This window comes from Hylaeus volcanicus, unplaced genomic scaffold (assembly GCF_026283585.1).
Source record: "Hylaeus volcanicus isolate JK05 unplaced genomic scaffold, UHH_iyHylVolc1.0_haploid 12186, whole genome shotgun sequence".
Lineage (NCBI taxonomy): Eukaryota > Metazoa > Arthropoda > Insecta > Hymenoptera > Colletidae > Hylaeus > Hylaeus volcanicus.
The window spans coordinates 185,391-197,672 of record NW_026533136.1 but is presented as its reverse complement, the minus strand read 5'-3'; the positions used below and the strand labels follow the sequence as shown (position 1 = coordinate 197,672).

Sequence of the window (12,282 nt, the reverse complement as noted above, 5' to 3'; positions counted from 1 at the left end):
TAAATCCGCTCTAGTATCGCTTACAGGTTCAGCACCGCGTATTTACTAAACCCGCAGATACTCGCCAGTACATATTTGTTCCCGTTTTCTGTATTTACAAAAGGTCCAAGATGGTTAAGTGAATTGTTTGGAAGGGTCGGTTACCCTTATCTAATGGGTGCAGAAAACCAGGGGGATTTATTTACTGCGCCACGCATTCCTTGAGCTCGGGAAAGTAATATTCTCGCTTTACCTGCTCCGTGGTTTTCTCTACCCCTAAGTGCGCTAACGCATTGTGCGCTTCCGCTATTATTTGGTGTCGCAGATCTGTCAGAACATATAGTCTCCACCTCCCTTGCCAGTTTCTGCTCCTTTGCAAGGGTTTCCATTACAGGGTGTTCTAAAAGATTTTTCTTTTTCTCTAACATCATGCCTGCTATTTCCTCGTTGTCTTCCATGGTTGACTTTTCTCTCGTTCTATCTTTTCTGGTACTTGCGTTGTTCGGCATTTTGTTGTTCAGACCGTGCACAATCCACTCGATGGCCTCCGCATTTCTCATGCTAGCACGATTATAGCGATTTAATTTTTCGTAAAAGTATTCTGTTAAATCCTGACCTGATTTTCGTTTGTATTTCTAAGCTTCCAGACGAATCGTGACGCTGCTTCTCGCAGAGGGAAAGTTTTCTTTGAAGAGCTGTTTCCACTGAAGCCACGTGCGATTCAGACTATCCCTCCATGTTCTAGCCACCCCCGCGAGTTTCGAGAGAGTATCCCCACTCTTCTATTTTCTCGATCCATTCTTCGATGGTTAACCGTCCACGGACTGGATTGTTACGTCCTAGCTTCTATTCACGAGAATCGAAGTTCACACATACAAATTAATTTCTCACTTTTGCTCCACGCCCCTCCCTGTGGACACGCGTCTGAGCGGGATTGACTAACTGCGTCAAGTTCTTTATGTTACCTATTTGTTTTATTTTTGAATGTACCCGCAAAATACTTACTTAGGTCGATAGGTGCTCCTAAACAGGTAATGGCCGTATCGTGGGTCGCTTATTAGGATGTCGGTGAAAGACGGCAACACCACGGTGTAGTTTATCGATGTCAGCTTCCAGGTGATGCCTGGTATCCTATTCTTGAGTCCTTCTGGTCTTGTTGTTGAAGCGAATATCCTGAGCGAGTAGCGTCCTGCTATCGCGGGTTCACTAAACTCGCGGATTAATTTACGAAGTTGATTCTTACGTCCCGCACGACGGGTTCTTTTGGGCATTTATATAAATGGAAATAGAGCGGTGATCCTCTCCTATTTCCGTTTATTGATGTTTTCTCCTTTGGAGGGGTTAAAGCGGTTGCCCTCTCTAACCACCTCGTTCAGAGTAAAAGGAAAAAGGGAATTTGGAGTAATGAGGGAAGAGATCGAACTCTAAACTGTTATACAAAATAACTGCGTTTATTATAGTCCTTGCACGACTGTTATGATTGATAGTTAACAATCTAATGATTTACAATTTTTACAATTGACGATTGACGATTTACGATGCACGAGAATCTCCACGAGACTATCTAAGTTGAGAATGAATATCAATATAACAATGAGGCTCTCTATTTTTGCGGCAGTATTTATACCCTAGGGAAAGCCTAAATTTTGTGAGTGGGGCATTGTCTCTATGCGGATGCAATGCCCCCTCTTTTCCTATTACGCGGAAAATTCGTGACTCGCTCATAGCTGGGTTAAATTCTTATTTTATTTTGGAGATATCGCAATTTCAAGTAAGGATGTACTCTTGCACTTTGCTTGGTAGCTGCAATTCTTATCCTTGTGGCGACGCGCCACTCTGGCGCAAGTGCTGACATAGGACTATCGACTCAGCGTTGTCTTAATCTCTTAGACTTGGCATTTGTTTTAGCACACATAGGAGGTATCTTGTAGATATTCCCATCTAGTGTCACTCCTATGTGGCATTGAATTAAAAGAGAGGTGGCATGAAGATATTCCCATCTTCTTGCCATCTCCTTACTTAATTTAAATGTTAGCGCATTCGCCTGGAGAGTGAGCGAGAGACGGATGTAACAGGATCAAATTCCGGCAACACGAAGTCTCCGCCACAGTAGCAGCCACCGCCCGTTCCTAGCTCCTTCATGCCCGTGGTGCACTCTTGAGCGGTCGACATCCCTTCGGACCTTGCTCGTTATACCCTTCAAAAAACACTAGAACTTTCAAACGGACCCTGATGTCCACCGTATGCATTTACACCAATCGAACACAACGTAGTGCTTTCTTCGCGGCCACGTGCTCACACCGGAAAATCTTTTTTTTCACGCAAACTTCGGTTTGCACGGTTTTTCGGCGCCGTGAGTACAATCCCACTTATGATTTTGTTACAGGTGGATATTATATGTATTATTTATTATACAAAAAGAAAAGAATAAAATATTAAACTTGGCCGTTCACACACTCGCGCTCTCGCCGAAATCTCATTCTACTTCTCACGGATCCTCGCACGCCTTTTTCTACTTTCTCACTCTCACTCTCTCTCGCTCACCGTCCAATTCGCTCCGGTTTTGGCGCGCGTTTTCGAATTCTATAACGTATGTATGAAAATAGGATAAAAAGTTCGATAGAATTAATTAGTTTTTTCCATCCTAAAAAAATTCACGAAAAATTGCTGTTTTTAGACCTCCTAATTCAGGATTCCCCCTTAAGCCTACTGTAAAAGGTTGATCATTCTCATAAGTTGTCGGATCGTTTTTTTACAAAGTTTGTAGGTATCTTAAATCTATCAAACAATTTCATGCTTTCGTTCGAAATGAAATGCGCAATGTCTTTATCTAAGTATTGGCTCGACATCACAATATCTAGGGGTTTTCATACTTTTTCCCCACCCTGTATATACCCTAGTAATACAAAATATTTAATACATATTCATCCAATATTAAGAAGAGATTGAATCTCATTTTATCTCATAAATATACATATATACTGAAAAATTATATATACTGATATATACTGAAAAATTAAGTTAATATGATTTTACATGTTTCTTATTTTTCCACGGAAAATATGAAAATAATTATAGCATGAAAATACTTAAACTAACTAACAAAAAAAAAAGTATCCTCAGGAATCGAACACAGGACCATCGGAACCACAGACAGACACTTTAACCGCTCGACCATGCCGTTCGCTTGAAAACCACGATGAAGTCACGGGTATTCATGTTACACAATGTATACATAAAATCTTTAAAAACTCGAAAAATATTGATTTGCGACTCCTAAATATATAAATATAAGTAAAAATTCATTGGTTTTTGAAGTTCTATCAATACCCCCTGGTCCAAAACGGATGCACGCTGTGACCTTTGACCTCGATTATTTCGGGGCTTATCTAAAAAAAACGAGCTATGTGAACTTGGCACCCGACTTTTCAAAAATTAATTTTTTTTTATAGTAAACGATAGTATTTCGTTTGTACCTGATTGTACCTTCAATAGTTTCGTTTGTACCTCCACCAATTAATAATTAAAAAAATTCAAAAAATGGTCAGCACCCGACATTGAGATTTTTGAAATCGGGTTTTCCCGATTCTTTAGAATCGTTTGTACCCATTTATACCGCTTTTCGTTTCGTTTGTACCTCAATAGTTTAAATTTTACAAGCAATTGTTGATCTGCGGAGAATGAAGTTCGTTAATTTTCAAGATATTAAAAATCTGTTTTTTCCCGATTCTTTAGAATCGTTTGTACCCGCCGGAAATGCTTTTCTTTCGTTTATGCCTTAATAGTTTAAATTTTACAAGCAATTGTTGATACGGTTGAATTATAAAATTTAAACTATTGAGGTACAAACGAAACTAAAGGCGGCACAAACTGGTACAAACGATTCTAAAAAATCGGGAAAACCCAGATTTGAAATATCTCGATGTCGGGTGCTGACCATTTTTTGAATTTTTTGAATTATTAATTGATTGTACAATCAGGTACAAACGAAATACTATCGTTTTCTATAAAAAAAAATTAATTTTTGAAAAGTCGGGTGCCAAGTTCACATAGCTAAAAAAACGTCGAAACACGGAAGAAATATTTTTCGATAAAGAAGGTCTGTACCAAAGTGCATTAAAATTGGTGACTATATTGTAGACTATCTTTGTGTTGCGGTGTGTATTCCTTTTTCCTAGAGAGACGCAGTCAAAGGGTTAATAATCTTGGGAATTTCATTTTGTGTAGTATACAGGGTGTCCCAAAAATGTTGGAGCTCCTTGAAAGGGGTGGTTCGGAAGGTGATTTGAAACAACTTTTTCGCAACAACGTTAAGCAGATATTAACAAAAAACCCCGACCAATCAGAACGCGCGCATACCGTTAGAGCGGCCGTGCTAGCGAAGGCTACGCGCTAGGCGGCCGCGTCAATATCCTTGGATAGTTGGATACACGTCGAGTCACTGTCGCGTACGAGCGCGGCCGCCTAGCGCGTAGCCTTCGCTAGCACGGCCGCTCCAACTGTATGCGCGCGCTCTGATTGGTCGGGGTTTTTTGTTAATATCTGCTTAACGAAGCCCCATCTGACATTTTTGCAAAGGAAAAAGTTGTTTCAAATCATCATACCACCCTTTTCAAGGAACTCCAACATTTTTGGGACACCCTGTATATGTAGAGTTAAGGAAAAAAAGTTAATGTATTTATATGATATTATTGTTAGAAAATAATTAGGATGTACAAATTTTTATTGTCCCAGGGTTTAATGAATTTGGGAAACACTTGTTTTTTCAATGCAGTTCTACAATGTTTAGCGCAGACACCTTTCCTAGTGAAAGTTCTCAATGATCTACGTCTTCCTGGACAGAAGTTCATTCTACCAGGAGGGAAGCACAAGCTTGCAAATAGCTCGGAAGAAGTCGAACTTGTAAGTCAGTTTTATTAAAACTTTGTATAAAGTTTCCACATGATTTATTATTCCTTACATGCAGTTTCAATATAAACTATAGTTCTTATACATCGTAAGAAAAAGAAATATTGTTTCTTGTGTTACACATCAATGAATAAAATGTTTATATGTACTTTATTAACTTACTTTAGAGAGTTGCTGCTACGACACTATAAATAATTTATATCACAATTCTGTGGGCGCCTCTACGGCGAAATATTAACATGTGACAAAAGGTTAATGAAAATTTAAAAAATTCAAATTTTTAATTTAAACAATTGAAACTAAGATTCTACATATTAAAATAGACATTATTCGCAGATAGAAGTAATTGTCGTAATTTGTATAGACTGCGTAAATTATTACATACGGTTTTCTCAAAAAGTGGTATTGTATGGTTCCCTGAACTCTTTTGTGTGATACATGGACCTCATATGCCACATAAAACGGCAGGTACAGCGACCATGGCAGGAAAATTCAGGAGTAGAAGAACACGTTATCTTCATTCTTAAATGAAATATCATACGGTTTTACAATTTTAGCTAGTGCTTTTAATAACAAGTAATATTTATCTGCATAATTTATTCATATTCTCACAATATGTACTTATGCAAAAGGTAAAGTTGTAGAGAAATAGATTTTAACATACCTTACAACCCTTTCTTTTGCAGGTTCATTATGTTTTATCAAATTTGAAGTCTAACTAATTTAGATTAAAGTGATTTATCCTGCATATTTAGAAAATTCTAGTACATATACAAAATTGTTACAATAAAAGTTTAATATTGGGTATTCGAAGAAGTTCGTAGCGTTTCTCAACCATTAGCATGATTTCATCACATCGTTCTGTGATTGGTCGTCCACAGCATGATGTATCTTTGACATCAAAATTTTGATAGAGCCTTTTGTCCGTAAAAACCACAAATTTTTTCACAAGCCTGCGTAGCATTCTCGCCTTGATCGAGTGACAAAATGCCACCAACTTTTTTGAATACCCATTAGTTTGTATGCCCGTGATAATACACAAGATTTTGATCTTGATAATATAAGTCAAAGCCATACAAATCGGTAGATTCTTTTTTACTTTATTATCGTATAACTTCATAATATTTCGATTTAAATAAATTCAGTGATTATACAGGGTGTCTCAACCTAAGTGTTATGGAGCTCTAACTCCAAAACTATCGCCCGTATGGAAAATTTCAAACATGGAAATTGCATGGTAAAGTGGGTCTCATGTTTCAGCGAGAAGGAATTTTTGTTAACTTTGTTATTTAACGAGATATGATGGTCAAGTTTCGTTTTTCAGAAGGAACTATATATTTTTGTTTAGACCGTACGATAGTACTTTTCAAGACGAATTCATTAAGCTTTAATGTATTTACCCCATTTTTATTAGTTTTCTAGATAGAACGCATCAAAGTTTGGTAATTTTCAAGGAAACAACTCGGTTCGGCTCCGGTCGGTCCCATTGATGCAGTAAACATCATGCGGTTCTTGAAATCGATACCGAGGGGTCTCGCTTGGAATTCTAGGCCCAAGGAAGGAAAATGGCAAGAATCCCAATATTCTGGGCTTAGAATCCCAAGTGAGACCCTCCGTATCGATTTCAAGAGCCGCATGGTGTTTACTGCATCAATGGGACAAACCGGGGCCGAACCGAGTTGTTCCTTGAAAATGACCAAACTTTGAAGCGTTCTATCTTGAAAACTAATAAAAATCTGGTAAATACATTGTCACGGTATCGGTTCGGGATGGTTGAACCGTCGCGAAGGGTGCCCTGATTGTCAGTCGGGCGTCAGGCTCGCGTCGTAGGGCTGGGTCTTCGGTGATGGTGAACGCGCTACAATGGCCACGCAGTGATACGCACGGGCGATTTCGAGACCTCAGTCGCTTTGGCGAAATACAATTCCTCGGAGTTAGGAGGATTCGAGAAAAGAGGAGTTACGGTGGGAGTTGCCCTAATGGGGTTGGATAAACAGCGTTAGAACGAGTATCATTCCCGGAGCGAGTAGCCGTGGAGATCCGGAGACGTCCGTCTAAGCAGTAAGCGTCTTTCCGGCGGCCGAGGTATTCCCACGCTACGAAGACCGAGCTTCGTTGTGGAATGGTTAGTTAAACGGTTTTTCCGCGTCCGAAAAGGGAGCTCTTTGGTCGATCTCTTCGGTTTATTTCTTCGGACGCGCCCCGTAGGAGGAGAATAGCAAGGTATACAAAGAAATGAAAGAGAGAGCGCCTGAGCGGCGAATAGATATTTATTACAGAGAAGTATGTCTGTACAGTATCACTCGCTCAGCCGTGCTGCCTGTTGGAGCGTCGCGGCTCGGTAGTTATGCACGGCATTCCCCACTTTTGGTAGCGAGAGAGTGCCGCGCGGTAGCGCGGCACATGGTTTTGGCCTAGCGGCGGCCGTCGGTACTACGGTTGGGGAAGGAGGATTAAGCGTGGCAGGGCGCAAGCGCGAGAGGAGAGGGTCGCGACTACTAATTCGCGTTACAACATTAAAGCTTAATGAATTCGTCTTGAAAAGTACTATCGCATGGTCTAAAAAAAATATATAGTTCCACTTGTCAAAATGAAACTGGACCATCATATCTCGTTAAATAATAACAATAATAACAAACAACAAATAAAAGCAAAGTTAACAAAAATCCTTCCCGCTGAAACATTTTACCATGCAATTTCTATATTTGAAATTTTGCATACGGCCGATAGTTTTGGAGTTAGAGCTCCGTAACACTTAGCATGGGACACCCTGTATACGTAATAAAAATAGATAAAATAATGTACTTTTTAACCGACTTCGAAAAGGAGGAGGTTACTCAATTTGACATGTATATTTTTTTTCTTTTTTTTTCTAATAAACAAATTTCTTTCAGCCACCTATAGAAGGTACTTTAGAAGGTTGGGGCAATTTCACTTCAGTTTTATATGAGACACTTGTGGAAATGCAAAACTCTGATGGACGACAATCTTACCGTCCATCAGAGTTATTAAACTCTTTTAAGAAAAAGACAATACAGTGTATGGATGGGGGACAACATGATTCACACGAACTTCTTAGACACCTTTTAGAACTAGTTCGAAATGAGGATCTCAGGGTGAGATTTTCAACATTCTTATAAATGTTCAGTTGCATGGTACTTCATTACTAAAACTTCAATAATAAAATGTTTTTAAATAATTCATAATATTTTAAAACATTAATTACATTTCTAATATTATTATTGTTATTGTTGTGATTTTATTAGAATTTATAAATGAAATAAAAATACTGTTTTGATTTTTTTAGAGGTATCAGAGCATAATTCTAAAAGAAGTTGGTTTAACTGAAAAAACAAATCCCGAAGGAGTAGAAAAAACCCTCAAATCTCGTGTAAAATTCTATGGAAATCAGGCTAGTGCAAGATTACTTGGACCGGAACTCGTTTTTCGTGGAGTTTTGGTTTCTACATTGGAATGTCTTGACTGTCACCATACTTCTCAGAGTACAGAACCATTCCTAGATCTGAGCTTGTCAGTAATGATTGACAAACCACAACCACCAGTTTTAAAGTAAGTTTTACTGTGATATATGTAACTGAATATGGAACCAGACAGAAATATTTGCTGTCTTGTGATTTTCAAAATATTTGGCAAAATTTCAGGTTAAAATTCACGTTTTCATCGATGATAATGGATTATATAATATACAAATATTGATACCTAGAATTCAATCAGGACCAAAAATATCTAGTTAAAACATCATTTTGTCGTTTATTTATTTAAGGGTTTTATCTGAAGGTTTTAATCATTTCTTTTAAAATCAATGTAACAAATTAAGCAATCAAAGAAGTCATGTAAAATTGTATATTTCCTAAAAAATTCAAAATATTTTTCAAAACATTTACATTTTTTAGTCGACTTCGAAAATGGGGGGGGGGTCACTCAATTCGACACGTATATGTTACCGTGAATGTGATAAATGCGATAATTATATATAATCCCTGGTGATTATGCATAATGCCCACAGAAGTTGGTGAATGTGATAAATTCTGGAATATGTATCAAATTCACCGGTGATTTTATATAATCCCCAACTCGTATTGGGGAATGTGATAAACTTGTTAATGCGTATACTGTCTACACGAAAATACTGTTTGAGTAGGTTTGGGCTAGTTGTTGGTGAGGGCGGGAATATTGAATACTGTTAAATATAATTCCCATTTCGTAATGGCGAATGTGACAAATGTCTTGATTGATGACGCTCAACGAATACAGTAGTTTTTTGAGTAACTACTAGTCAGAAAATGATAATAATCATATGTGTAAGCGTTGAGTCAATTGTTTACGCGAATGTATAGGCTCAAAATACACACATGCGTCTGTGAGTTTTTACGCGTCAGCTATCGATTGCCCTGGCTCATGATTCAAGCTGTTTCAAATTGATTCATATAAAGTAGCGCGCGATCTTTATTCGTACAGTAAAAAGATGGGGGCCCGGGGGCTCGCTCCTGGTTGGGGGTTTGGGGGCGAAGTCCCCAACAACGGTGTTTATAGTTTTGCGAGGGTTGAGTGGTTGAGGGTTGAACTATACTGCTCTATTGTGTGTGATTGCAACGAATTTCGAATTGACGAGAATAAAGTTTTACATTATAACCAAGACCGAGAACATTCATTTCTGCAGTCCGCGGGAACCTAACACCAGTTCGCGAAGAGTTTATAGTAAATAGTTTGTTTATAACATTATTTTAAAAGTAATCACAGTTTATATAATAACAAAAACGAACATATTTTTTTTCTAAATCTATTGATGTATAACATGTACCTAGTCACATATGTACACTAGCGGACAAGCAAACCGGAACGATTTTTCAAATGCTCATAATTATGAGAGTTTTCAACCGATTTCGGTGAAACTTCGTGAGGAGTAGTCTTCAAGTGTCTTTTGGGTGTGTGCAAACTTGCATGAGCGAGGATTGATGTGAAGGGGTTATTTCACGCCCCTAAAGGGGAGGGTGTAGAAAAACGCCTCTTTGAAACAGGCCAGGGATGACGGAAGGGGTTAAAAAATTCAAAAAAACCTTTGGGGCGACTCTCCTTGATGCCCTCTACAAAATGCACCCCTTGAAATCCCTCTCGGACACCCCCCCCCCCCACAACCTCACACCCCCTCTAAAATCTACAATTTTTGGACGACGGTCTCGATTTTGGGTTCAATGCATTCTCTGGACTCCCCTTATCCAGAAAATGCTATCACCCATACCGTGCACCCCATAGGCACCCTTTGAGGGGGTGGAACAGCTTGCAAATTTTCAACCTCCTTCATAAGGGAGCACTTCTACACATCGGAGGGCGATGAAATTCACCATGTTTGTTCTCGATACGTTAAGGATGAATGCCGAAAAGGTCTCGTTTCGAAAACTACCCCTGGAGCTGAAGGGAGAGGAGCAGAGGTAGGGGTGGTCCACCCCGAATGTAAGGGTTGGAACGTTGGTTCGTTGCGTGGATCACATGTCCAACAGTCCAGGGCATGGGTGTGACACAGTTTTGATGTCTTTTTCCCGTGTGAATGGCAATAAAATTCGAAAAGGTCGATTTTTTTAAAAACTCGCTTCCAACTTCAGGCCCATCTGCAGAGTGAACGAGTAACCCCACGTCAACACCGTTCGCGGATTCGGACGCGCGAATGCTTTATTAACAGATCCCCCAAAAATCAGAGTTTTGAATTACGCTTTCGTTGTCAAATCGGCGCAGATTTGAAAGAGTAGTAAGTGGGCCGGACGGAAACGGCATTCAAAAGTGGTACGAGACCCTGCGTCCGTAGTGGTCAGCCCACGTTAAATTGGAGTCCGGTCTGGTCTGACCACGTACGGGTGCAGGCCCTCGCTCCGCTTTAGCGAGTTTAAAAAAAAATCGACAAGATCGCCTTAAAAAAATACAAGAAAGTAGAAAAAGATGTGAAATCGAAATGAGCAGCCAGTACATGAAGGTTCTTTCCAGTAAAGTGCAAAGCCGACACTGTATAACACAATGAAAAATTCGGTGCTTTCTAACTGTGCGCATCTAAAATGCTGTGTTCAACACTGCAGACGTTCAGACCCTAATGACAACTCATGTAAACTGACTGCTCCGCACTTTGACGGTGAAATGAAGAAGCTAAATAGTGTATCAACCACAAACTGAGACTGTTTAGACCAGTGTTTCCCAACCTTTTTTAGGCCATGCCCCACCTTAACATTTCTAAAATTTTTATGCCCCCATACATAATTTTTAACCTTTAAAAATTGTTTTGTTCCCTTTAGAAATATAAATGATAAGTTTTAGAAGGAAATCACTATGAAATTGTTATCAAAACATCATAAGTAAAATTTCAAAACATATAATGAAAAACTGAAATTCAGAATAATTTTAATGTTAATTTTTCTATATTCATTTAGTGCGATCCTTGCGCTTGATGCTTGCTGCACAGAGATTTTATATTAGGTTCCAATTTACTTAGCTTTAATCTTAAGTCTCCACGTTGTGTTATATCAAGTCGATTTCTTTTTTTTATCAGTAAATCATTTACAGCACTAAATCCACATTCAGCTAAATATGAAGATGGAAACGGTAGTAAAAGTTTTCTTGCACATTTGGTTGCATTTGGGTACTTAATTTCAGTTTCTTCACAAAACCATGCCATCGCTCCTTTTATATTAAATAAAGTTTTTACTGATTCATCATTTTGCAATTCTGCGAGTTCTTCTTGATATTGCATATTTGATATATCAGACAAATCCACTAATATTGGGTGCATCATCCATGTTGGGAAATCAATTTGTTTTAAGTCAGAAAATCTTTCTTTTAAATCAGCTGATAGAATATTCAAATCAATCAGTTACTTCACATTTTTGGAGCCAATGAAACTGTTCAAAGTTTTTGTTGTTAATATGTTTCTGATATAACTCTATATTGGTAATGAAACCAAATATCTTTGTTTTTGCATCGACAACTGTTTTATTTGGTCCTTGAAGTTGCTTATTTAATATATTTAGTTTTTCAAAGATATCGGCTAAATAACTTACAAATGCTTTACCATCGATTGTTAACAGATACTTCATTTCAGGTTTGTCGCTTAAAAAATCACTAAGAGTATCAAACAGTTGCATAAATCCTTTCAAGCAGTTTCCTTTGGATATCCATCTTACTTCAGTATGAAGTATAAGTCTCACATGGTCTTCATTTTGTTCTTCACAAAATAACTTGAAGAGACGCTCACATTTGGCACTAGCTTTAATAGCATTAACACACTTTATTACTGCATGTAGTATTTCATTTAGAACAGGCGAGATATTTTTAGCTACCAAGTTTTCCTTATGAATGTACAATAATCATTTCTGGATTCACATCTTTCATCAA

At 38.3% G+C, this 12,282-nt stretch overlaps 1 protein-coding gene across 9 annotated transcripts in view; it reads left to right on the top strand.

The window, feature by feature from the left end:
- LOC128882793 (ubiquitin carboxyl-terminal hydrolase 45) overlaps positions 1 to 12,282 on the top strand; it is a 186,791-nt gene that overhangs the window by 76,830 nt on the left and 97,679 nt on the right. For 8 of the 9 annotated variants that reach the window (XM_054134544.1, XM_054134541.1, XM_054134540.1 and 5 more), the window contains 3 exons: positions 4,714 to 4,881; positions 7,782 to 8,003; positions 8,195 to 8,457. In XM_054134544.1, the coding sequence (XP_053990519.1) occupies positions 4,714 to 4,881; positions 7,782 to 8,003; positions 8,195 to 8,457 (653 nt within the window). The remainder of the gene's footprint in view (positions 1 to 4,713; positions 4,882 to 7,781; positions 8,004 to 8,194; positions 8,458 to 12,282) is intronic. The other variant, XM_054134543.1, reaches the window with a different exon arrangement.